Here is a 27310-nt window from a genome sequence, read left to right on the forward strand (position 1 = left end):
GACCCAGATTTGCCACGTCATTCCCACGCCCGGTGGCAGCAGACCCAGATTTGCCACGTCATTCCCACGCCCGGTGGCAGCAGACCCAGATTTGCCACGCCATTCCCACGCCCGGTGGCAGCAGACCCAGATGGCACGCCATTCCCACGCCTGGTGGCAGCCTGGTTTCACCGAAAGCCATATTCACTTTGTGAAAAGAGATCTGGGAATGCGTCAATGGGGTATGTTTCTCCCAGTCACCAGGATGGTGATCCAATCAGCGACCCTCGGGGATGACCTTACGGTTTCCGTACTGCTGCCAGAGGAATGTGTACCTTCAAACAGCGACAGTGAGATACTGTCTCCCTACTGCCAATGCAGTTTATCATCAGTTTGCAAAGGTTAGTGCCAAAGTAGGAAGTAACATTGGGATCAATCCCTGATCAATGCGACTGGTTAGGCTGGACCAACGATTTCTAAGTTAACACAAAGTCTACACAAAAAAGAGAATATGTGTTTTGGTGAAACTAGGCTAGGCTGGTGGTTGGCCGCGTATTTAAAGTGTCTCATTTAAGTGTGTGACAGTCTTTGGGCACGCATGGTACAGGACATTCTAAATGTGACCTATGTGTGGCTGGCCACTCACTCCTGCTGGCCAAAGCCACAATGGAAGGAACGAGCTCCAGAGAAACAAACCAAAGCGTATTTATAACTCCACTGGCCACTGCAACATAGTGTTCCACAGTGTTGGGCCGCTGGCAGCGTAGTGGCTAGCTGGGCTAGCATTCAGTAGCCTGTGGTAGTGTAGTGGATAAGGAGCTGGGCTAGCATTCAGTAGCCTGTGGTAGTGTAGTGGATAAGGAGCTGGGCTAGCATTCAGTAGCCTGTGGTAGCGTAGTGGATAAGGAGCTGGGCTAGCATTCAGTAGCCTGTGGTAGTGTAGTGGATAAGGAGCTGGGCTAGCATTCAGTAGCCTGTGGTAGTGTAGTGGATAAGGAGCTGGGCTAGCATTCAGTAGCCTGTGGTAGTGTAGTGGATAAGGAGCTGGGCTAGCATTCAGTAGCCTGTGGTAGTGTAGTGGATAAGGAGCTGGGCTAGCATTCAGTAGCCTGTGGTAGCGTAGTGGATAAGGAGCTGGGCTAGCATTCAGTAGCCTGTGGTAGTGTAGTGGATAAGGAGCTGGGCTAGCATTCAGTAGCCTGTGGTAGCGTAGTGGATAAGGAGCTGGGCTAGCATTCAGTAGCCTGTGGTAGTGTAGTGGCTAGCTGGGCTAGCATTCAGTAGCCAGAAGAGTTGTGGGTTCATTTCCCGGCCGCCGCCGTTGTGCCGCCGTTGTGTCCTTGAGCAAGGCACTTAACCCTGGGTTCCTCTGAGGACATTGGGCCCCCGGAGCAATTGACAATTGTCATGTGTAAGTCGCTTTGGATAAAAGCGTCTGCTAAATGACTACATGTCCATGTTCCATCACTGCACCAGGGGTCTACGCTGGACACTACACCAGAGTTCAGACCAGGACTCTTAGGCTCGGTCCAATATCCTCGTCCTTCCCTTGCTGTTGTCACTGACCACGGCACCGGATCTGGCTGGGATTTGGCAAACATCTGGCACAGTTCCACACAGTTGCTTCAATTCCCGTCTGCCACCATCGTGCCCCTGAGCAAGGCAAGTTTCTCTGGGGAGACTGCCCTTTTGTAATAACTGACATATGAAGCATCAGCTAAATAAATAAGTTGGGTCGCGTAGGGTACAGACTTCAATTATGGCCATATCTCATAACTACAGCAAAGATAAAAAACTAAATTCTCCTGAGTAGGATACTCTCAAAAACGCCATTTTGCCACCATGTTTAATGAAAATCAGATGAGTAGTTTTCTGTGTAATCCTGCGTACAAACAGACACATGGCACCAATGAGGTAACCTGGGAGGCCCACGTCTATTCACCATTTGGAGAAAATCCCACAAAGTTTTACGTTGCTAACCTGACACACGGTCAGAGTTGTTGACCTCTTTGATGGTTTCCGTGGGAACCGAGGAGGAAGGGAACGACGAACACAAACTCTCCTGGTTCCTCTCCTCTCCTGCATCTCCTCAGACTGCTGACAGGAAAAAATAAAGCTCTTTCCGGAGAGTTGGTGCTAAGATCAAAGTCGCCGGGAGGCTGAACCGCAAATGACACCCTCTCTATCACTCAGTGGCGAAGATAAAGCAACAATGCTGGAAGGCTGGAAACAGGGAACGGATCCAGTGGTCCTTCATGCGGTCATCTGGAGGAATCAAAGGCCCGAACGCTAGGAGAAAATTCCCTCAAGCCCACAAACTCATTAGGAGGCACTCAGGGACATCAAAGTTGGATCATTCACCACAACACATTAGTACACGTGTCAACACACACACACATCCACCTGACATCAACAATCAAAGCCACAACAACAGACCAACACACACACACACACACACACACACACACACACACCTGACATCAACAAACAAAGCCACAACAACAGACCAACACACACACCACACACACACATACACACACCTGACATCAACAATCAAAGCCACAACAACAGACCAACACACACACACACACACACACACACACACACACACACACACACACACACACACACACACACACACACAAACAAACAAACAGAAATGATGACCACCTCTCGTTTGAAATGATTCCATCAGGTTATGGAGTGCCATTACTGACGGGTGTTTTTTTGTTGTTGTAAAGAATATGCAGCACCACTTTGGTTCCTCTGCTGCTGAGTTTGCTCCAGTCCCTGGCTGAGCTAATAATATACCCAGGCAGGGCTGGACTCAGAGACGGAAAATAGCAAACTCACACAACAACAGGAGGAAGGAGAGGAGAGGCCAGAGCAAGCCAGGGAGAGAGATGGACAGAGACGGAGAGAAAGAGAGATATGGACGGAGAGGCAGAGGGAGAGATGGAGAGGGAGAGAGAGAGAGATGGAGAGAGTGAGAGAGATGGAGAGAGTGAGAGAGATGGAGAGAGAGAGAATGGAGAGAGTGTGAGAGATGGAGAGAGTGAGAGAGATGGAGAGAGAGAGAATGGAGAGAGTGAGAGAGATGGAGAGAGTGTGAGAGATGGAGAAAGAGAATGGAGAGAAAATGAGAGGGGGGAGAGTGAGAGAGATGGAAAGAGAGTGAGAGATGGACGGAGAGGCAGAGAGAGAGATGGAGAGAGAGAGAATGGAGAGAGTGAGAGAGATGGAGAGAGTGTGAGAGATGGAGAGAGTGAGAATGGAGAGAGACAGAGGGGGGAAGATGGGCGAACAGGGTGGACCAGGTATATGCAACCCAAACAGAAACACACTGTTATGAGAGGATTAGTTAAAAGAATCTCCAGTTTCCTTTAAGTGACTCAAGACAATGCATGGTGCACTTAATAATGATTAATGACACGGCCTCTGATGGTATGTGCAAATGAATAGAAGCCACCAAGCTACCCCGATGTGTGATAGTTACAAATGACTCCAAAACGTGATATCTACATATCGGACACAAGCCCAGCTGAAACCAGAGGAGTATTTTATCATCAAAGTATATATCCAGGTTTAAACCGGAAGCAGGATTGAGTTCTAGCTGCAAGTATGTAGAGCCTGTGTGGGGTTTATGGAAGGAGGTTCTAGAACAGACTGGCTGTTCCATGGAACACTAGGAGTTGGCATTTCCCTCCGTAGTGATAAGAGGTGGAAAACTCAGCAGCCACAACCAGCCGCACACATCACCACACAGCAACCCCTCTCATCATACAGAGGGTGTTACACTCGTGGTAGTGCTGGTGTTGATGCGGGGTGTGTGTGTGTGTGTGTGTATGTGTGTGTGTGTGTGTGTGTGTGTGTATGTGTGTGTGTGTGTGTTTTGAGCCTATATGCATGTGCATATGGACATCTGTGTGTGTGTGTGTGTGTGTGTGTGTGTGAGAGTGTATATGTGTTTGTGTGTTATGTGCCTGTGTTATGTGCCTGTATGTGTGTGGGAAGCATATTTTAACCTAGATAAAGCTTGTTGTGAGGGTGAAAAGGGAAGAGATGTGGTGATCATTCTCTTTCATCTGTGTAGCTCTGAGCCGATAACTAACTGACACACACACACACCACACACACCACACACACACACACACACATACACACATACACAAAGATACACATACACACACACACACACATTTCTGACATTACCATGTCACACAGACATACATAACTCTATATGAAGTGGAATCTCTTTTTCCAATACCCACACATATAAATAATTGATCGGTGCCGTACATACTCGATCAGCCTCACAGCTAGATCTCTTTGAAGCTCTGAAGGGTAGCAGTATGCACTAAATGTGTAGTGTGATGAGATAGCTTTATTGATAATTACAATTCATTGCATTGCTGGCTTAGTCTTAAACCACCAGGCAACTACTACCACAGGCTTTGATGGTCGTATTCCTGAGGAAAAAACAAAAAACAAAACAAGAGGGGAGTCTGTATTTGAGCCTCTGCTGTCGAAAAACGATTATGTGATGATTGACATGTGAGGTGACTTGTAATGGAGATGTGAGCTTCCTTTTGGAGCAGAAATAACAGTTCATGTTATCTTCTCGACATCAAAGTAGCATACCTCGTAAAAGCAGGTTCTTTACATGTTCCTTCAAAAGAAACTAGAGGTTCTAAGCTGTTCTACTGATTAACTGTGGTTCTATAAACAGCTCTCTAAACTAAAGGTTCTACTGAAAATATTCTTTCTTGTGACATTCTGTCATATCGGCTCTAATGTGATGAATCTGGGGAAACTCAGATCAGGGGAAATGTAGATCAGAAAGTGCCACAGCATCGCGACTTGCCATCGAGATCCAGACTCTAATCTCTCTCTCTCAATTCTAGTCTGAATCTGACAAACACTCATACTGAAGTCGGATGTCAGATGATTCTCAACCCTGATGGTTCTCAACCCTGATGATTCTCAACCCTGATGGTATCTCTTAACAAAGACAAAGACTCATGAATGCTATCCAGAGAGCAGAGCTAGTAATCAAGGCTCTTTGCTATAGCTCCTCAAACACACAGCTTAGATTTTTGTTTTTTTTTGTTGGTGCTTAGTACTATACGGCTCTCCACAAAGTTGCCCACTATCAGGGCAGGTAGGCAACACCATTGCCAACGCGGTGGCATGCGCAGCGGAGAGGCCAGCTACAGTATAGCGCATGGTTCTATCAGCTATAGTAACCGCACTCACAAGCAGTCTGCAGCTGACCAAACAGAAGGTCCAAAGCAGATCCCGACAGAACCTGGCCCAGGATCTGGGTCAGATACAGGACCGATCTGTGCAACACCCAGCTACTAATGGAGCATGTGTGTAGCGTCAGAGAAGCACGGGAAGAAGAACAAGGTCCGATCCAGATCCAGACAGGCCCAATCTGGTCCAGGAACTGTACAACACCCAGCTACTTATGGAGCGTGTGCCAGCACAGTATATGGCCTGACAGAAGGTCCACGCCGGATCCGGCCAGAGTCTGACCCAGGACTGGCCCAGGACCGGCACGGACCGGTCCAACACTCAAACAGCTGCTGCTGACATTGGGCTTGCATCAGAGCAGCATTGTGATGTCATCATCATGGGCCTACTGCATTCGGTATAGTGGCGTAGACTGAACAGAACTCAAAGTAGGCTACATTTTCCAAGTGCTTAACATTTTCCCAGGCGCTCAAACACAGACATGTATATAGGAGGGTGACAATACCCAAAAAAAATCAATAGGCAAATTTGTAACATCAATATTTGTGCTGTTTTCAAGGGCATGGACGCATATGACCAATGTTCTGCATTGCACATCAAGGACAACTCAGATATTGTCCCCAAAACAACATGCAAAATTGGGCTAAAGAGTACATAGAGAAGGATCTCTGGTGTATAGACTTAATTACAAGTTATTTAATGATCACCTGTATCCTGAGCGGAGGTTCCACCCTTCAACTTCAAAACATTCATCACTGTGTCGGCTGTGACTATGGCATGATAATGTGATTTTACTGTAAGTGTAGCCTATCTATTCTTTATTCGTTATTCTTTATTCTATTCTATCAGTTATTTATAGGCTACAGTCTGTGGTTCACTAAAACGCTATTACCTCGTAATATTGTTTTTTTTTTACTCACACCATTTCACACCTTTGCGTAAACTGAAGAATTGCATGTTAGTTGTTCATCACTGCATAAGGTTGCGCTTTATTGCGCCAAGCGCCAAGACTGTTGGTAAACAGGACGGGGCGGGATGTCACAAGCAACAACATCAGCAAAGGGAGAGCAGAGACAGGGTGCAGTGTCAAGCGGTACCTTTAGCGCAGTATCTTGGTGGTGCTCGGCTAGCCTATAGGCTACAAATCAGCTGCACTGCCTGCTGAGCTATCATTTGCGACTCTAAACATGTTTGCCTCTGGTTCATTCAAACGCAGAAAAACGTTTAAAAAACACCGCGATAATACAGTTACAACAACGACAAAAAGAGAAGTACTTACATGTCGTATTCCTCGACTTCAATACCTCTCTCCTGGCTTGAACGCTCAGTGCGAGAGAAGGCAGCTGTTTCCCGTAACCTTGCGGCTTCAGGCGCGCCGTGCGTTTCTGGTGCTCCACACAGAAGACCGCCGATTATCTGACGTTGTCATTATTATCGAAGGGACTTTAAAGTCCGGTCGCGCATGATTTCCTTGTTGGTTATCTAAATCCTGACAGTTGTTATTTTACGTGGATAAGCGTCAAGAGCCTCGATTAGACAGTATCTCTACAGATGAGAGCGGCGCGAGCTGCTTATAGCTCCTACTCCGCGAGGCGTCTTTCGCCCCAGTTTACATTCCACGCGCTGGATGAATCAGGTCGTCGCCAACCACCAGCGCAGTGAGTGAGATACGGGACTGGACACACTCACATACACGCCAATCGCCACACACAACCTCTGCCTCGGCCTGACGGAGTCATGAATTATTCATAAGCATGGGAGGGACGAAGAAGCCCTGAGCTGTTCGAGATTATTCATTGGAGAGGGGCAAGGTCGGTGTCAATCAAAGCATCATTCTCCCCCCTCCTCTGTCCCGCGGGGCGTCGGTGGCATTTGTTCTGATGGAATTATGAGCGGCAGGGTCACTGGCAGACGGCTTCACGTCTGGCATGCAACAAGAAAAAATGACGATTCATATTGCGTGACTGAAATGAAGGGACAGATAGGCTATTCGGCCTTATCCTTCCTTCCGGTAGTCCTTAGCTAATTGTCCTGTCTGTTAGTGCACTTTAAATCTGACACTGCTTTTCTATCTGCACACTTGTCAATCACACTCTGTTTTGCTAATCCTGTTTCTGGCTGGACTGGAAGACGGTGTTCTGTAGACTAGCACATGGCAATAGGTTCTTCATTCGCATCTGCATTAGAGAAATGCTTTGGTCTTCAAAGCGCCATCAGACATTCAAGCACCGACACTAATATAGCGCCACTGATATAGAAGAGCATCAAAAAGACAGTGTGTTTGCATAGCTTAGATTAGGAGCTGCATAATTCATATAGCCCATCTGCTTGGCGTCCCAATGGTAATAAACCATTACCCCCACAGCTCATGAGGTGCCAATCTAGTTTTCTGGCCTCACCCTGTAGAGAGGAAATTAAACTCTCTCACTGTCTGTTGTGGAACAAATTAGGTAATCGTTTAATCACGTCGGCCGGCCACACATCTGAGCAAGCCAAGCATGGGGCTATCTACTTTCTGATGTTCATCATGTGTTATGTGGGTGCATCTGTGCATCATGTTTGGCTTGTGTGTGTGTGTGTGTGTGTGTTCGGTGTCTGTGTGTGTGTGTGTATGTGTGGGTGCATGTGAGTATTAGTGTTTGTGTGAGCGTATATGTGTGTGTGTGTGTGTGAGAGAGAGAGTATGTGTGCGTGTGAGTATTTGTGTGTTTGTGTGCATGTGAGTATTTGTGTTTGTGTGTGTGTATGTGTGTACCCGCGTTCGTGTGTGAGTATTTGTGTGTGTGTGTGTGTCTGTTTTCAAAGGCTCATAGAAACAGCACACCCTTCCACTGGAGCCCACCCATCCGTTGGAAAAGGATAGCATGATTAGTGAAACAGCCCAAAGCCCGCTGGCTTGTTAAAAACATGGACTTCTGCAACACTAAGTGCACACAGCCGGCGACCGATCCAATCTCTTCCTCTCTGAGGAAGTGGATAAGATGGCTGTGACAACAGGGGCATGACAGAGTGTTGACAACGAGCTCAAAAGGCAAATCATAATAAAAGCCACAGCCATACAGTAGGTGAGTCGAGAGGGAGGCAGCCATTAGAGCTCTGTGATGAATTGTGGCATATCAGTGACTGGAAAAATAGTTGATTGCAAAACACATAGCTCAATGCAAAAATATTGTTGAGTATGGTTAAATGATATCGCAGTGTGTGTGTGTGTGTATGTGTGTGCGTGCGTGCGAGCGTGTGTGTGTGTGTGTGTGTGTGTGTGTTTGTGTCTGTACAGGAAAGAGAAATGCTTAAATTTCTTTTTGTTTAAAGCAAATAGCCTACACAGCCATTGAAAAGTAACCCGGATGAACCCAGACAAATCTGTTAGCAAGTCTGAATTTGCTCAAGGATCCCATTGACACATGTTTTAGAACTTCCCATTTTACAGCTTCCAGAGGTGTAACCAGCAGTGAAATTAAACTTAAATTGGTGCTTTAAACGCTTACCAAATCGCTTCAGAAGTGCAGCAAACACATCTTTTTTGTGAAGTTTTTAGATGGAGTTGTTTACTTAATTCCAAAGAAAATACACCACATCTGTTTAACCCTGTCGCTATCAACGCAGCCATTGGTGATTGGATCCTGGGTTTTTGGTGATCCAGAAACAGGCGTCAGTGGAATCCTTGGAAGTGGAAGACTGACCTAGAGGTTCGACTGGGCTCGGCACGGCAGCCTCATACACTTGTGAATATTAAAAGTGAGATTTTACTTGGGTGAGTGAGAGACAGAGAGAGAGAGAGTGAGAGACAGAGAGAGAGTGAGAGAGAGAGAGAGAGCGCTGTGAAAATCATGATGTAAGTAACTCTAAGTGGAAACGGCAGAGCGCAGTGGGAAGTCTGCGCTCAAATCCCCTGCTTAATCCAGAGTCCCTGCTGCTGCCGCCGCCGCTGCCCAATAGTTACGCCGCGAGCTCAGTACAGCAGAACATAATGGACCCTGATCTGGCCCGGTTCTGCTGGGTCCACGCCGGACTTGAACCGGAACCGGACCGGAACCGGACCTCCTCACAAGGTCAGCTACGCTGCGATCCCCACAGAGTAGCCAAGGTCACACAGTGTCTCGACAACTCCAGACGAGGGAGGACTCCTTGGCATACTTAATCATCATAGCCTTGCAACCCTACAATCTGCAGTGCAAGATTTTTTTATTTTTTTTTCTCTTTTGATCCAGTGAGGGAAATTTGGTCTCTGCATTTATCCCAATCCGTGAATTAGTGAAACACACACAGCACACAGTGTACACACAGTGAGGTGAAGTACACACTAATCCCAGCGCAGTGAGCTGCCTGCATCAACAGCGGCGCTCGGGGAGCAGTGAGGGGTTAGGTGCCTTGCTCAAGGGCACTTCAGCCGTGTCGGGGTTCGAACCGGCAGCCCTCCGGTTACAGGTCCGAAGTGCTAACCAGTAGGCCACGGCTGCCCCATAGGAGTTGTAGTTTTTTCTTTTGTCTTCCTCTCTACTTATCATGCGTTCCTGTTTGTTGTGACAATCCCTAACTTGTGAAATGATGTCATTTCCTTGTAGTAAGAACTCGCCTTGAGCTGAGGGTCCTTTGATTTGTACGAGATCGCTTCTCGTCAGGCGACTTTAGGGTGTGTGCCGTCGCGTAATTTTGTGTAACTTCCTGTTTTCCGGCCATCTTACTGCTCGTAAGAAGAGCCCTTTGGACAACTGGATCGCAGCATTACAGTTGTCTGCGTGCTCCAGTCAGACTGTACTGTATAACATAATGCAGACCCACTGTCATGGGGGTAAAAAAATGGAACCGATTACCCCGGGGTACGCCCATGCAGAGGTCTGCCGTATGTTCTGGTGGTAGCCTGCTGCCGTGTGTGGATGAGGGGACCAGTTGGGAAAATGTTGTCCTCCTATCTGTAGTTCATAATGTCCGGGCTCAATGTGAAGAAGCCTGAATGCTAATACTACACATTTGCTTGTGGATCCTTTCCATCTTCTTTTCCTCTGTCAGATCACACAGCTCACTGCCCCATTGAAAACCCATTCAGAAAGTCGTTCAGCAGAGGAATGCTATTCACCTGGGGGTATGCTGGGGGTTATCTCTGTGATTGCACCGTTCGCCCGAGTGTCATCGCTCCGATTCACACCATCCCCCCCTGAGGCCGAGCAGGAGCCGAGGGAATGTTAAGAGTCGAAAAAGGATGAGAAACTCATCCGCCGTGAACAATTTTAAGGTGACCACCTCTCTGCTGACCCACCGAGGCAAGTGAAGAGAGGTAATATCCTCCAGCTATTACCTGGGCCTATCAGTCTTGCAATGGTGACATGTAGCCTAAGTAGTAGGCCTAGCCTATCTCATTACTCTCAACAAATGGGCATGAAGCCATTTATTTAGATGTAGAATGAAGAGCAAGTGCACAGGAATGCATGATGGGTTTTCGTATGCATTGAGCATTATACAATGCTTCTGTGGGTGTTGTGGAATGCATCCATGTCCCTTCCCACAGGAGAGAATACATCTGTCCTCTACGCACAATCATCAACATAGCAACAGTGGCAGCGTAGCAACCAGTTGCCTGGGAGACGCAAAAAAAGCAGGCCTCCAAAGAGCTGACTTGCTTATTTGGCAAGTGATGCGTGGAAGAAGGGGGGGGTGAAAAAAAGAGGAATTCCCCAGTGACTGGTGAAAGGGCTCCGTTGCCATGGTGACCGCATGGAGCTGATGGAAGCTCTCCAAGCATTTGGAGTCCTTATTGTGGTTGGATCATGGGATGTTCTTGGACTTGCAGAATAACTACACAAATGTGGTGCCTGCCTGTATTTAGCTACAGTGCATGCCAGGGTAGGCCTAAATAGGTTAATAATTCACATAAAGAATGTAAGTATTTGATTGGCATGTTGAGTGATAATGAGGCTTTCATTATGTTCTTCTCTTAACACTGACCATAGCCTATGATAGGCCTACACACGTGTACACAGACACACACACACATACACACACACACAGACACACATTATGCCTGATACAGAGAACGCCCACTGTATCCATGGAGACCGAGAGACGCGTTTGAAAACAGGATCACATAATCTGCGGAAGTAAGCAGCTTTATGTGCGACAGCTAAGAACACAACTATGGATCTTCCATTTTTTCTGGGCTTCAAATGATATGACAGTAGGACAATAACGATTACAAAGTATTTTACAATTTACCATATTCGATATAATCTGTATTGTTAAATGTAACGTTAGCTGTCGATATCCACACAAACTATCGACCTATGATATCCTACCTTACATTACGTAACTTTACGGTATATGTTACAGGTGACTTTAGAAAAGTTATGCTATTCTAAACTGTTCTGCCAAATCTTATCTGAACTAACGGAAAAGCGTATAAAATTCTCTTTTAATTTTACACAACCATACAGCTATTTTGTTGTCTCCTGTCCCATGACAGAATACGAACATGTCTTGCTCTTGGGAAAAACGTTTGGCTGAAAATCTCACCAATGCTGATCACATGCGTGACACGAGGAAGAGAATAGATACGGATCATGAGGTACATGTACAACGTTATTCTAATTTTCCTGATTACATATAAATGTATTTCGTGGATATTTCAAAGTTGTGTTAGTCATCTAATGTCTGGTTCGTAGGAGAGACTGCGCAGGCGCGAACGGGACAGGGAAGATGCTGAGGTAAGGCGAGCGGCTCGTAAAGTTAAGAAGACCCCCTCCGCGTCTGACAAGTTTAAGACCAGAAGTTATGACAGACCCTGGGCTGTAGGAAAACCAGAGACCAGAAAGGTATTCTTTCACCCTTGAATGATAATATATGTAGAGGTTTCATACTATGGATGAAGTAATTAAAATGGTTGACAGCCTTCTGTAGTTCTAGCTAACAACAACAAACACAATAGCCTAAAGGTCATTGCTGGCTCACTCTTTCAGTTTTTTTATGACATTATGGTGACAAGAAGTCACACCCTTCACCATCAAGAGCAACAAGGTCTGTATTTTGATCCATGCCGTCTCCCACAGACACCATCCAGCACTTCAGATAGCAGTAATACATCCAGTAGAAACTCAGGATCAAGGTTGCCAGACATTACGAACAGAGTCCCGAGGCAGTCTTCAGAGCCAAGGACACCTCAAACAATAAAGCAACCTCGCAGACACAACAAGCACTCCGGGAATACCTTTTTGAGTGAGTTAATTTACTTGGACAAAAGAAGAATTATGTCGTGGTATGGGATTATATGGAGGGTATTACAGTAAAAGAAAGATTGCCACCAAAAAAGACAATATCAGGAAAATAATATTTTGAGAGATGCACTCACATGGCTGTATGCTTTGTACTTTGTGTTCTAGGTAAGGAAGATTCCCTTTCAGCTCACAATAACAAGTGCTTGAGAACAAAGACTAGAAAACCATTAGTGTCTGGTAGTTCGGCCTGTTACCAAGAAGACCACTTTCAGTATACCTCAAGCGAGGCAGAAACCTCTCCCAGTGCATTCGGTCAGAACAAACCTCCCTTGACCCACAGCAGAGAGCCTCCTCACATGCTTCTCGACGAGCACTTGACCCGGGCCTGGCCTCGCCTGCCCTCACTCGGGACCAGCTTCTCCTGGACGTCATCCGAGTCGTCCGACACGTGCCGGCAGAGCTTCTCAAACGTCTGGGACTTGACCGACAGCAGCAGTAGCAGCAGCGGCAGCAGCACCATTCAGGAGGAGGAGGAGGAGGAGGAAGAGGAGACGGACGACAGCGGTGGGCCCGATCGTCGCCACGGCATCAGCAGCAGCTGCGGCAGCAGCCTCTTCTCTGCCCGCAGTGTCTCCACGGACTCCTGCCTGTCCTCCAACCAGTCGGCAGAGTCCCCTCTGAGCACCCCTTTCTCCTTCAGCAGCAGCAGCAGCAGCAGTTCCACCCCCATGTCCCTGAGGGGCACGGTGTTGGACCTCACCCCCAGAATGAGGGCCTCTTCCCTGGACGCACTTGTCAGGGACCTCCCCTGCCTGGAGCCCATCACATCCGAGTCGGAGGAGGATGAGGAGGACCTCGAGGAGGAGTTCAGTACCTGGCAGGCTGGGCAGCTGGGGCGAGGTTCGGGGGTGGTGAGGTGGAGAGGCCCCCTGTCTCGGCCCTATCTCGTTCCGCTATCGACGGCGTCCGCGGGAGTCGCCTCTTCTCGTGGAGGCGTCTACGAGCCTACGAGTCGGGACACGAGCCCTCGCGGAGCGCCGGCGAGAAGAACCCTCGACGGAGATGCGTACGCCGCCATGCCAGGGCTGGAGCCCATCCCTGAAGTCAGCCCTGCCGCCAGCAACACCCCAATGTTCGCCTCCGCCTCCAGGAACTTCTTCTTATCACATCTGGATCCGCTCGGCGGCGGTGGGCCCATGGGCCTCGAGTCAGTCCCCAGGAACGAGCATCCCCGGCTGGGTCGGCTAAGCACACCTGGGGCCTCCCCTCCCCAGGCTGGTGGTGCCCAGGGCGGAGACAGCGACGGCGACAGCAGCATAGAGGGCACAGAGGGTGGCACGCCGACTCCGTCTGCGCCCCGCAGGGTGGCATCACGCATCGAAGCGCTGGCCATCATGGACCAGCTGAGCATGGCGCTGGTGGCCATGCGGGAGATGCGGCGGGAGATCCAGGGGATCCAGAGGGTCAACGGGCACGGGAATGACGTGGAGACGGGCAGCGCCGGCAGCACAGGGAATACCACCGGGAATACCACTGGGAATGGGCATGGTGCCAACCAGGGGGGTAGCGCCAGCGCAGATGGAAACACAGCGAGTGCTCCAGAGACCAGACCACAAGCCGACCCGGAAACACTACGCAGGATAACGCAGAGGTGAGAGAAATAAACACTACGCAGGATAACGCAAAGGTGAGGGAAATAAACGCAGGATAAAGTACTTCCACCAAAAGTATTACAAGCCTACTACTACTACGCCTATTAGTAGTAATACTAGTACTACTAGTCTATTACTATAACCACTACTATTCCTGCTAGTACCACTAATAACACTATTATATTAATGGTAATTGTACTGTATTTAAATGTTTCATACTGCATCTTTTCATACTAAAGACACCAAGCAAACATAACTTGTCCTGTGTGTGTGTATGGGTGTGTGTGTATGTGTGTGTGTGTCTGTGTGTCTGTGTGTGTGTATTTGAAGTATGCAGTCCATCTCAGGCGGGCTGCAGAGGTCACCAAACTGACCACAATAGAAGTGACAATGTAGCCCAGTCAGGCAGCTGCCCTGGTCATGCCTTGGGACTGAGGGCTCTTTTACTTCAGCCTCTAAATCTCTTGGACAGCTAGGGTTACACTGGCTGTGTGTGTGTGTGTGTGTGTGTGTGTGTGTGTCCGTGCATGTGTGTGTGGGTGTGAGAGAGTGTGTGTCAGCTGTGTGCCAAGCAGTGGGATGGAAACCCCAACTCTAAAGTCAGCCTGAATTAGGCAGCCATGTTCCACCACACCCTTATGGCCATGGCCTCTCTCTCTCCGCTCTGTTTTCTCCCTCCTCCTCTCTCTCCCTCCTCCTCTCTCTCCGCTCTGTTTTCTCCCTCCTCTGTTTTCTCCCTCTCCCCCCTCTTCTCTCTCCCTCCTCTGTTTTCTCCCTCTCCCTCCTCCTCTCTCTCCCTCCTGTTTTCTCCCTCTCCCTCCTCCTCTGTTTTCTCCCTCCTGTTTTCTCCCTCTCCCTCCTCCTCTCTCTCCCTCCTGTTTTCTCCCTCCTCCTCTCTCTCCGCTCTGTTTTCTCCCTCTCCCCCCTCTTCTCCCTCCTCCTCTGTTTAATCCCTCTCCCTCCTCTCTCTTCGTCTGTGGCCTACATGTTCTCCTAATGCATATTACCTGCAGACAGGTGTGTTTTCTGTGAAGGGGGAAATGGTGTGTGAGAATGACTAACTAACAACTCTTGTGTAACCATTATAATACAGTTTGTACACAGTCCATGTAAACAGGAAACTTAAGACATCCCCAGCAGAAGCCCCACTCTGTCTCAGGAACACAAAGGAGTGAATGTGATTGGCTGTTGAGCTTAAATATCTAGGCTACAAACCTTTTTGTACATTTTCATTGGCGAAGTGAGTTCTTGTACCTTGCTGGTAGTGCAGTTGGGTAGAGGGGTGCCTGGTAGGTTGGTTGGTTGGTTCAAGGGCAAAGGGTTTGTAAGTCAAAAGTCTTGATGCAAACTTGATGCAAAAAAGATAGATCGATCCAAGGCACTCTTCTTCAAATTAGCAAAGCTTTATTTCTAGGCTAGTTCGTATTTGAACAGATAGATATCAGGTCTCTCTCTTTGCCTGTCTCTCTGACTAACTATCTGTCTGTCTCTCTGTCTGTCTGTCTGCGTGTCTCTGTCTCTCTGACCGACTGTCTGTCTGACTGTCTGTCTGTCTGTCTGTCTGTCTGTGTGTCTCTCTGACTGTCTGTCTGTGTGTCTCTGTCTCTCTGTCTGTCTCTCTCTCTGTCTGTCTGCGTGTCTCTCTGTCTGCGTGTCTGACTGTCTGTCTGTCTGCGTGTGTCTGTCCCTCTGTGTGCAGTTTGCTGGAGGAGCCTGATGAGGAGGAGGAGGGGGACCAGTGCCGCATCTGCCAGTGTGGGCCCAGCTCCCTCACCAACCCCTTGCTCTCCCCCTGCCACTGCTCTGGGAGCCTGCAGTACATCCACCACGACTGCCTCAAAAAGTGGATTGAGACCAAGATAGAGTCAGGTGTGTGTGTGTGTGTGTATGTGTGTCACTTAACTGGACAGTGACCAGGCTGGCAAAAATGGTAAGACGAGAAGCAGGGAAGGGTTCAACGAGAGAGAGAGAGAGAGAGAGAGAGAGAGAACACAAGCATTCATTGTTGTATGTGTAGCATCTTTGTACATGTACATGGTTGTTGAGTTGATATATGTTTTGACCTTGCTGATGATATATTGTGTGTGTGTGTGTTTGTGCATAGGAGCCTACATGCCCGCAGTGGCAACCTGTGAGTTGTGTAAGGGGACTCTAAAACTGGACCTGAATGACTTTGATCTCGAGGAGTGTTTTCGTCGGAATGCACAAGTGCAGGTGGGCCCCGCACGCGTAAGCCAAACAAGCTGTCATGCCTGTCCAAAGTGGTTAACACTGAATACCTGGCAACCACAGTCATCAGCATAGAATAGCTGTGGGCACTTCACTTCACTACTTACAATGACACTGTAGTTTAGCAGATACTGGAACTAAAGGTGGGAGAACACCAAATGACCTCTGCTATTGCTGCATGCCCCCCCCCCCCCCCTGTTCTGTCCCCCCTATTGAGAATGAGGAGATACGGCAAAGATTCTAGAGCGCTACGCTGTCGTGACGACACCTCCTCATTCCTAATTGCTGCATGTTCCTTCCCCCCCCCCCTCCAGAGGGACCGTGGCAGCCCAGACCTGCACCTGTTGCTGCTGCTCCAGGAGCGTTTCTCTGGCCTCATGGATGCCATCCAGGCTCACAACGCCGCCGTCGCTGAGGTCAGAGTAAGGCCGCCGCCGCTACCATGACAACCACAACCACTACACAAACCACCACAACAACCTCCTCACAAACCACCACAACAACCTTCACAACAACCACACACAAACCACCACCACAACCACCTCACAAACCACCACAACAACCACCTCACAAACCACCACAAAAACCTTCACAACAACCACACACAAACCACCATAACAACCACACACAAACCACCATAACAACCACACATAAACCACCACCACCACAACCACCTCACAAACCACCACAACAACCTTCACCACAACCACCTCACAAACCATCACAACAACCACACACAAACCACCATATCAACCACATCACAAACCTACCTAGACACACTCAACAGAGGACCTGACCAACTGGTCCTTTGTTGAGTGTGTCCAGAGTGTTATTTCTTAGCAGGGGTGCGTTTCCCAAAAGCATAGTTGCTAACTACGATGGATCTTCCGTGATAGCGTCACTGCCAAATCTGAGTTGACAATATTTGAGTCACACGTTACAGATACGTTAACAATACAGAAATACGGTGTTGATATTCGGTCGTATTTCGGTCACATTTTAGTGAGAGCTAACAAATATGCTCTTAAGTTTTAATTTTCCAAAATTAAAAATGTGATATTTGACAATATGAAGATTAAGTGTTTGTGCATGCGTAACTCAAATTTACGGACTCACATTTGGCAGTGACACTATCAAGGTAGTTGCTATCATAGTAGCACCTATGCTTTTGGGAAACGGACCCCAGAGCTGTTGGAACTGTATAGCCTAACCTAGGCAGTGCCCAGCTAACAGCAGAGTTACACTGAACACTGAACGGATGGGCAATGTTTCTGGAGCACATGCTGCAACACTACGCTGCCTCATGCAACTGGCTACACCAGTATCAGAGATTTAAAAAAAAAAAAAAAAAGAGAGAGAGAGAGAAAGAGAGGGCGATGTGGCCCAACTGTAGCCTAGAAATCATGCACCCTAGCGGCATTTGCAAATTACATTTGCTGCCAGGGCTAGTCTAACAACTCTCCATTGGCTTGTGAGCTAGAAAAATTAAACTTCTATCAGGCTAATCAAATCGTGTATAGAGATGTTAGGCGGGCTTAACATAATGATTTATGGCAGAGTTGCAACGGTTTGGCTTGAATTCCCTGCTATTTGAAAACAAAGAAAATGGATGTTGCTGTTGGCGAACAGCCTGACACGAGTTAAGCTTTTTTAAGTTTGAACTAGCCAACTAGCTCAGCTGGTGGGAAAACGCATGAGATAGCGCTGTCCTTTTGCGTGCAGAGGGAATTTGAAAGACAACCGATTACCCCGCCCCACGGACTGAGCAGTGGCAACGGTGAGTGCCCAGACCCTACATTTTAATGTGGGTCTGGCTCATCAGGCTAGCGCAACTGGCTACGGAAGGCAAATATCATCACAGAGATTTAAAAAAAGAAAAAAGGGAGAGCAAGATAGAGAGAGAAAGAGAGAGAGAGAGAAAGGGCAGTCTTTTATTGATATTTTTCTGCAGCACACGCGCTCTGTGAACGTTCCTCTTCTGGTCCGTGTTCAGTGTAGCCCTGACGTAACTCACAGGTGCGCTCTGACCCTCACCATCTCCTGATTGATTGGCAGGACTTGAGGCAGAGGAGGGAGCGCGGCTCTGACGGAGACAGGGCTACGGGGCAGGGCCGAGGAGCACTCACGCTCACCACCAGGGGCTGGACGTCGTCAGACTCGGAGTCCCAGTCTCCCCTCTGAGGTGTGAGGATGAAGTTATTAAAATGAGTTTGGTATCTTTTTCCAGTTTGTTTGCTTGTTTGTTTGTTTGTTTGTTTGTTAAGTGAACACAATGAAAGGCAAAATTGTACCTTTATGTATTTAATGAATTTATATTTATGGTATTTATATTGTATTTATACTGCTCTTCACAGCAAGTCAGTTCTTAACATTTCAACATTTTTCAAACAAATACTTTCATGCAGTAATGCCTGTACACTTAATAGAGCCTAAATATTGTTGAAAAGGAAAATAAAATGCTTAAGTCTTTAATGAAGTTCGCAATCTGTCTCTTTACTTAACTTATGTGTTTTTTCATCTGATTAAACCATTGACTGTATATATACAGTGCATGTATCTATCTATTTATACGGTCTATGGAGTAAACTTAATATAAACATTGCTTAATGTTTCTTCAGGTCAGGTTTTTCAGCCCGAGTATCTCTGAGCAACACAAGATATCATGGTACAAATGCTGTTGAGAAAGACAAGAAATAACTAATAATTCCTCCTGACAGAAAATATATAGTGAAATGTTCACCAACCAAAACATGACACAAAATGTCTGCCAACCAATACTATGTGCCTGTTCCTGCTCTAGAACTATGGCACAGAACTTCCAAAACATTCTACTTCAAAGTACTTCTATTACAGAACATGGGAGAGATGGCCTTTGGAGTTGTGCTGTGGTCCTGATATTGGCCCTCAAACCAGGGTATCCGAGTTGTTGGTCACATGCATCAGTATCACATATGCAAACTCCATGGTGCTCTGAATTGAAATCCCTGTGATTAAGCTTAGCTCTTGCACCACCTACAACACAAAGCACACCCCAGTGAACAACACCACACATATTAAAGACTATTTGGTCAGAAATCTTGGTTAAAAACTTTGACTTCTGAGCTTCACATAACAGTGTGCAACATTTTGGTCAGCAGATTTAGCTAAAATTTAATATAAAAAATATATATATAAAATTTAGCAAATTGATACACACTCAAGAAAAATACAAGAGTAAGTGATGCAGGACTGAACCTTTTAGAAGGTCCTGAGATAGATAGATAGATAGATAGATAGATAGATACTTTATTGATCCCCAAGGGGAAATTCAAGGTCTCAGTAGCATACAGACATCACACACAACATGCACAGATTAGTGTCTTATTGAGGATACATGTTACACACCTGCTCCCAGGTAGAGAAGTCGAGGATGAACGCAGCAGCAGCGACGACTCCAACCCCCAGCAGCATGCAGTCTTCTGTCACAGCTACAAACTTCTCTCTGTCCTCACACACACACACACACACACACACAGAGAGAGAGATGGTGAGAGACAGTTGATAATTTTCAGCAGATAACATGCAGTGTGACTCAAAACTCACTGAGTACACACATTCTTGGATGCTCCTAGTGAACACACACTCAGTACCTGTGCTCCTGTGGTGTGATAGTGCCCCTAGTGACCACAATGAGGAGTGCTTGGTAGATGGATGTCCTTTGGAGAAATGTAAACTGCAACACTGCCTTGCACAGGTGGTGCATGTCTTCTAGTGCCATCGAACACTCGTTGTGGCCTGTGTTGAGACATTCAATACATCTGTGGTAATCCAGTTCTCCCAGTTCAAGACCTTGCTGCTACGCCACTAGCCTATTATAATAACTAGTCTAGAATAATCTCTAACAATTAAGTAAAATTCTCTCATTTTGATGTATATACGATTTTTTTACTAAATTGTTATTGGACTTAACATGTGTATAGACAGACAGACAGAGAGAGAGAGAGAGAGAGAGAGAGAGGAAGAAGATTCAGAGAGAGAAACTCACTTAAGACTTCCAGAAGCGTCTCTACATACGTCAGTGGATTTGTAGCACTCAGGTTGAAGTTCAGGGTTTTCAGCACCACCAGTTCAGACCTCATCAGTGCCTCTTTGGTGATGGTGTAGCCGGCTGACTGCACAAACCTCATAGCGACGTTGTTGTCTACAATCTGCAGGTGAGCACACAGTCACTTATAACAATCACATGTGTTTTTGTACTGTGCTACAATCAAGTCAAAATTAGATCAGTTCTTTCAGCATACTATCAGCACAAATTACACATACTACGAAAAGTTTTGATAAAACGCCTCAGTAATTTCGGCATTTGGTGGACACTTTTATTCAAAGTGACCTACAGTATGGGTCCCTAGTTTGAAAGACAGACAAAGTCTAGAAGGTGAATTTCAGTATTTTTCTACCTGGAGCCCTATTGTGTGATGTCTTAAAGTAGCCTTCTTCTAATCGGTTCATCAAGACACATTCATGATGTCATATCTATGATGTCAAGTCTTATCTAAGTATTAAACATTATTCCCATTGGTGGGAAAATACATATTAAAACATTAATATTTCTTGATAAATACATTCATATTTACATATTCATATTTATATAACACAGCCTACCTTACAGTGCAGGGACAGCTTACTAGCCAGCTGAACACAAGAGAGGATGATTAACGAGAACTTTGGCCTGATGCTTTGAAAGACCAGCTCCTCCATGTTTTCATCTCCACCACCAGCACTGGCGCCTTGCGCAGTGGGTAACGACAGCAGATCCTCAATGTGCTTGATCATAAACCTAAGATTAGAATAGAATATAAACCTGGAGTATTATAAGAGAAATTACTTTAGAAGTAGCCTAAGCTATTGGTGTAGGAGAGTCAGCAGTCATGAGGAAAAAACGTGACAAACTGTAAACAGACTTAGAAGGCATGCTATCCCACCTCTCCAGTATCTCAACGGCATGATATCCAACCAACGGGTCGAGTTTAAACTCCTTACAGAGAAGGAAGATATACTCTGATAGAGAACAACAAGTTACAGAGAAGAGCAAACGTTACAATGTTACTGCCAGGTTAATTCAATTACCAAGTGCAGACACAAACTAAACTTAGGCCTGGTTAAAGTAGTAGGCTACCTACCGACCAATTCTTTTTTCTTGAAATGTCCACAGTTAGCTGATAGGCTCTCCAAGTTCAGTTTGTTTTTGTTGTTGATATTGGTGAGGAAATCAGACAGAATCTCAAATGTTGCCTCACCAAATTTGAGATTTTTTTGATGTTCAGATGAAAATAATAAGGGCCTAGCTGACATAATGATAATATTTACAACAGAACTGGTCAACAAAGTAGGTTTGAAATTATATAACTTATCACCCCAGGATATAATGCGTTAGTGGGAAAACGACGCACTCTTCCTCACCAAAACTGCGTAACGTTAGACGTTTCAGTATCCTAGCTACACGACAGGTGGCGCGCTATCCCCACAAGTCATTCCACTGAACTCCTGCGCATGCGTATTGCGGAACACAAACGGCCATCGTGTCATATCCACTGATCTATAAAGAACACTGGATAGACTATCCCATTGTTGCCGCCCTATCAACAATGAAGCCAATGGAATCGGAACACCGCCGCCATATTGGGACCACTGCACTGTAGAAAATGATAGGCTTACAGTAGAAATGCATGAAAAAAGTGAGGCAACTTAATTACTCGAAAATATTAGGGGGGAAATATAAATCTATTATTTTTAAATATATATAGTCTTTAAAAAATTATGGGCATTTACTTAAATTATTCATCTATACTAAAATGTGTAAAATATCTCAATACAATTAACGTAGCCTATTCAAAGGAAATTTCACTCCGGAGGGCTGTTTTAAGGTCGAAAGGTGAAACAGCATATTGCTCGACGTCAGTAGCCTATGCCTCGATCTAAATGTAGGTTGCAGAACGTTACAAATGAACATTAGTACAGCCTCACATTTGGTGCTTAATAGGCTATGCTGTTACGGCTTCGTGTTTTCCCCTTACAGTGTTACAGAGTGGCATATTACCCGACATTACCTTATCCATTGGTAGACTACATTTTTAAATAGTGAAAACACCGTTATAATCACCCACTTTCGATATTGGCGCTTAGGCTACAGTCGGTAGGCCTATCTTTAGTTTTAACTTGACGTGAAGTCATAATCCCATAGCTCGAATCTGCCCATTTCTTTCCAACTTAACCAAGTCATCCCAAATATTTGCACAGACATATTGTCGAGCACGTAGCAGAGTTTATATTCTCCTGCTGTCTCGATTCGTTTGTAGGCTAATAGAGTAGGCCTATATGTTCTCTACTAATCAAAACTGCAGGTGTCCGTCTATACCAGTGGTTCCCAAACTTTTAATAGGCATGTACCCCCAGACATTATGATCTTCCGGAGTACCCCCCACCACCAATATTGTTAACAAGTTTTTTTTTTAATTGTTTTATTAATATTTATTTTGATCAATTTTGTCGAGAATAGTGAATAGGATCATAAACATATGATACAAATCTCATCAATAGTCTACAAATGTGCTGAATATAATGATTTAAATATATCTGCACCTAGGCTATCTCACACACACTCGTCTTGTTGAATGCAGTGATCTTATCGGCTAGGTGCTTGTCTTTGCCTTGTAACTGGAGATTTAACTCATTGAGCTTTCCAAATATATCGCTAAGATAGGCCAGCTTCGTCAAGAAATGTTCATTAGTGAACGTGCTTGCAGATTCAAACATGCGCTAATTCCTCCAAGAAGAGGCGACTCGGAGCTCAAACACGCGACAGCACTTTACCTCGGGAAAGCCACCTTGCCTCGCTGTGAAACAGTAGCCTACAACCTTTTGGTCAGCTCCCATCTCCTCTCAAAGTGCGGAGAATAGACACGCTTTTAAGGGCCGGGTCTTGATGAAATTCACCACTCTTACAATCTCGTTCAAAATCTCATTCAGGTCGGGACTAACTAAGCTGCCTTGACACGAGCGCTTCCCTATGAATAACACAGTGCGTCCATAGCGCATCAGGTGCTACCTGGGCCTAAGCTACAGATAAAAAAATAAATTAAAAAAAAAACTCACGTCAGTTCGCGCCCCACCTGTCTCCGCGACCCACAGTTTGAGAAACGCCGTTTTACCCTCCATGTCTCCACTCTCGAATATTTTGTTAATGCGGAGAAAATACGTTTTTAATGTGGGGTAGCCTACGTGTACCCCAGTTTGACAACCGTGGGTCTATACTATGAGAATGCAGCTGCCATTGAAACGTTCTTTCTCAACAGTGAGTTGTTAAATTATGTCTTCATAATTGTCTTAAACAAACCTCAAATCAAAAGTGAAATGTGGAGTCAGTTCTTTATCATATGTGATGTGATGACAAGGCCGTTCTCTATTCACTCTACGCACGCAGCACAGCCTACCAGGAGAAACAACAATTCATATCAGTTAATATTAATTAATTAATTAATTATCAAATAATATTAGGCCTATAGATCAGTCCTACAGTACAATTGCAAGCGACCATATGCCACAGCGGGCACAGGTTATTAACGTCCTCATTCTCCTACCTTAAAACTTTATGCTATCCTCGAACTCGTCTGCTGCCCAAACATTAAGCCAAGAACCGTTCTCTGCCTCCTTTTTTGTATTTTCTATCCTCCGTTAATGTTCTTTTTTTCTAGCTACCAGATTTGTTAACAGACATTTCCCCCTAGTTTAGCCTACCGAGAACATCTCTTGATCTCACGTCTTGATACTTGCAGATGGGCTAACGTAGCCTAGGCTACTAGCCTATTCCCCACTGGGGATGGGGAACTTTTGATACATTTTTAAAAATAAATCGTTATCAGCCATCTGTAACAAGCAACGTGCTGCTTGCGAGAGCTGGCCTTGCACGCATCTTCTCTGATCTGAATAGGCCTAATCATAGGCTATGATGGACACTGCAATTAATGACAATCATGTTTTCAATTTAATAAAATTGATTACGAAATCATACTGCAAAATAAGGCTATATCACCCGGGGAAAGAATGCAGGCAGAAAAGCGACGGGACTAACGTCCGGAAGAAGTTGAACAAATTGTTCAAAACCCCAATGTAGGCTAGCCTATGATATGACAAAACTATTTGTATTTGTAAGAGCTATTGCATACTGAAATATGGGCCTATTAACATTGTTTGTCTCCCCCCTCCATGCTAGGTCGATCGCACAAATAAAAAAAATAGTGAAAAAACCTATAGAAATAAATAGGATACTGGTCTCTTTGAATGGAGACCTCTGTCTGTTTTATATACATGATTATAGCATTATTCATATTATTATCACGCCCACTAAACTTCTTCCAGACAGGCTACATTGACAACATTAAAAGCCTACAGTGATTTTCTCCGTGGGTGCAGCACACAGTAGCCTAGGCTAGATCATTTTGGTGAGGTTTCAGAACGGAGCAGCGTAGTTCGGACTCGCAAGTGGTCCCAATATGGCCGCCGCGCCGATTTCACGGAGGCTTCAGGTTTGTGACGTAGTTGCGCTATCCAGTGTTCTTTATAGATCAGTGGTCATATCTTTACGCTGTTTCCATCACTTTCACTCGGTTGGCCTGTTAGTCTGGACCAAACATTGAAAAAAGCCCTCAGAAAAGAGGCAGTAGGCATTTTTGAGGAAAAGTTGTTATACAGCATTTTTAGATAGTTCAAAGGGTCCTAAATACAAATCCACCATATAACATTTTTTTTAGGTCCCAAGTTTCTCAGAATTTTCTTTCAAAAATGGATGCCTTGCTCTCAGGCGAGAAAATACTGGTAGATAGGGTAAAAATGTAAACCTTTATGGATCACCAAAAAACTTTCCCAGTTTGTCACGTACATTAGGACAAGTATTTTTTGTATTACAAGTTTTCTGAAATGTAATGTTTAAATATGCAAATGAGGCTTAATCTACTGAAATATACGCTAATATGCACACATTTCCAAACTTGACACGTACACATAGGCTATTGGATGAAGCATCAATTGCATTTTTGAGGAAAAATTGTTATACAGCATTTTTAGACAGTTCAAAGGGTCCTAAATACAAATCCGCCATATAACATTTTTTTTAGGTCACAAGTTTCTCAGAATTTTCCTTCAAAAATGGATGCCTTGCTCTCAGGCGAGAAAATACTGGTAGATAGGGTAAAAATGTAAACCTTTATGGATCACCACAAAACTTTCCCAGTTGGTGTTTTACATTAAGACAAGTATTTTTTGTATTACAAGTTTTCTGAAATGTAATGTTTAAATAGGCAAATGAGGCTTAATCTACTGAAATATGCGCTAATGCACACATTTCCAAACTTAGGCTAGGGGTACTACTAGTTTTAAAATACTAAGGCGGCTTGACACAACTGGACACTTTGCTTGTACTATTATCAGGCTTCCTACATAACTCGAGCATTATTCATTCGTGCACAGAGGGATGGAATCTGGGATCTGCACCTTGTGCATTTCAGAAAATGTTGCCCTTTTTCATGCGGTATAACCACATTAATTATGCACGGTGGGGCACTATCTACCTGAATGAAATGCACCAACTTCTTAAACCAGTAAAAACGGAGTTTGATGCCGGAAACTTTGTAGTCACCGCTTCAACCAAGTGGACCCTGATCATAGTCAGGAGTGGCTATGGTGTATTGGAGAGAAAGGCGGAGGCATTGTTGGAAACACAAAGACATCCTCAGCACTAAGTAGTTGGGCTCTGTCTTTCAACCTCCGATCCAGTCTTGCCCATGACACTAAAGTTGCTTTTGGCCAGGGACCAGATGATAACTACATCCATAGGGAAACGACAAAAGTCCGAATGAAACGGGACAATGCAGATGAAGATGCTTTGCTTGCAGTCTTGCAGAGGTTTGGCCTTTTCTTTGCCAACCTGTCCCGACCCTGCAACACATTGCAAACAAAGACTTGGCCAGGCAGGATATTGAAAGCGAGCTGTTGACAGCACCACAGAAAGGTCAAAGTCAATTAGATACATTTGTTGTTGAGAGGCTGTTGCCATCTGGGGGAGCTTGACAGCATTATAATGCATGAACTATTTGTTGTGCCCTTGTCTCTGGCAGATGTAAATGGACAGCTTCTTTCAGGTTCAAAGGCAGTGTTTACTAAGATTCTAGCTGCTGGCATTCCATGTCCCAACCACCTTGATAACAGAGACCTTCGGGATGAACTAATGCTCATCATTGATGGTCAAGCTCTGGTCATTGCCATTGGAAAGCCACAAGCAGCAAAGAGTTTTGGGGACCTTGCTGATGTTTTTGTGGAATCTGTTCTCAGAAGTGGAGCACAATTCCAGCGAATTGATGTTTTGTTTGATCGCTACCACACACATTCTATCAAAAGTGGAACACGAAAGCGCCGTGGAAAAGGCTTGGTGGCAATCAGAAGACCAATTGAGAGCAGAGATTTGCCTCTTCCTGCAAAGTGGGAGAACTTTATTGCTCATGCAGACAAGGCTAATCTTGCACACTTTTTATCCCAACAGCTGATTGTTGGAGCTCCAGCAAATAAGATCATAGTTGCTGCAGGTGGCTTCAGTGATGAAGAGAGAGTTGAAGCCTCTAATTCAACCTTTAACACTGACTGCTTGGAAGCCAAGCATGAAGAAGCAGACACAAGAATTGTTCTTCACCGCATTAGAAGCAACGCATCAAATATTGTTGTCTCAGCGAGAGACACCGACATCTTGGTACTGATGATTGCCCATTTCCACATGATCTGGATGAAGGCAGGTACAGCAAAGGACAGAAAGTACATTCCAGTTCATGCCATAGTGGAACATTTGCAGATGGAACCACAGGTCCTCGATCTGCTTCCAGGTTTTCATGCGCTTGACTGGAAGTGACTTCGTACATTGCTGGACGCACAAAAAAGTCATGTTGGGATGTATTTGTACAGCATCAT

General features: G+C 45.6%; 2 protein-coding genes and 1 long non-coding RNA gene across 3 annotated transcripts in view; 1 reads left to right on the forward strand and 2 right to left on the reverse strand.

Moving 5' to 3' along the window:
- The window catches only part of tanc2b (tetratricopeptide repeat, ankyrin repeat and coiled-coil containing 2b), a 177353-nt gene extending 170526 nt beyond the window's left edge, over positions 1-6827 (reverse strand). Inside the window, exon 1 of the mRNA XM_076297808.1 lies at positions 6515-6827. The gene's annotated coding sequence lies outside the window, so the exon portion shown is untranslated. The remainder of the gene's footprint in view (positions 1-6514) is intronic.
- Positions 6828-11716: 4889 nt separating this feature from the next.
- On the forward strand, positions 11717-12414 carry LOC143138409 (uncharacterized). The gene is made up of 3 exons (XR_012990201.1): positions 11717-11794; positions 11892-12041; positions 12276-12414. It is a non-coding gene; the product is annotated as an uncharacterized LOC143138409 (long non-coding RNA).
- Positions 12415-19225: 6811 nt separating this feature from the next.
- cntd1 (cyclin N-terminal domain containing 1) lies at positions 19226-21652 on the reverse strand. The gene is made up of 7 exons (XM_076299134.1): positions 21481-21652; positions 21283-21358; positions 20963-21137; positions 20346-20508; positions 19951-20095; positions 19706-19802; positions 19226-19333 (listed from the first exon to the last, which is right to left on the reverse strand). The coding sequence occupies exons 1-7, from the start codon at positions 21650-21652 to the stop codon at positions 19226-19228; spliced, it is 936 nt and encodes a 311-aa protein (XP_076155249.1).
- Between the last annotated feature and the right edge of the window lie 5658 nt (positions 21653-27310).

The sequence above is a fragment of the Alosa pseudoharengus genome, unplaced genomic scaffold, assembly GCF_046254945.1.
Source record: "Alosa pseudoharengus isolate Yale_2024_CS ecotype anadromous, Long Island Sound unplaced genomic scaffold, YU_APseudo_1.1 YU_APseudo_1.1_scf_21, whole genome shotgun sequence".
NCBI lineage: Eukaryota > Metazoa > Chordata > Actinopteri > Clupeiformes > Clupeidae > Alosa > Alosa pseudoharengus.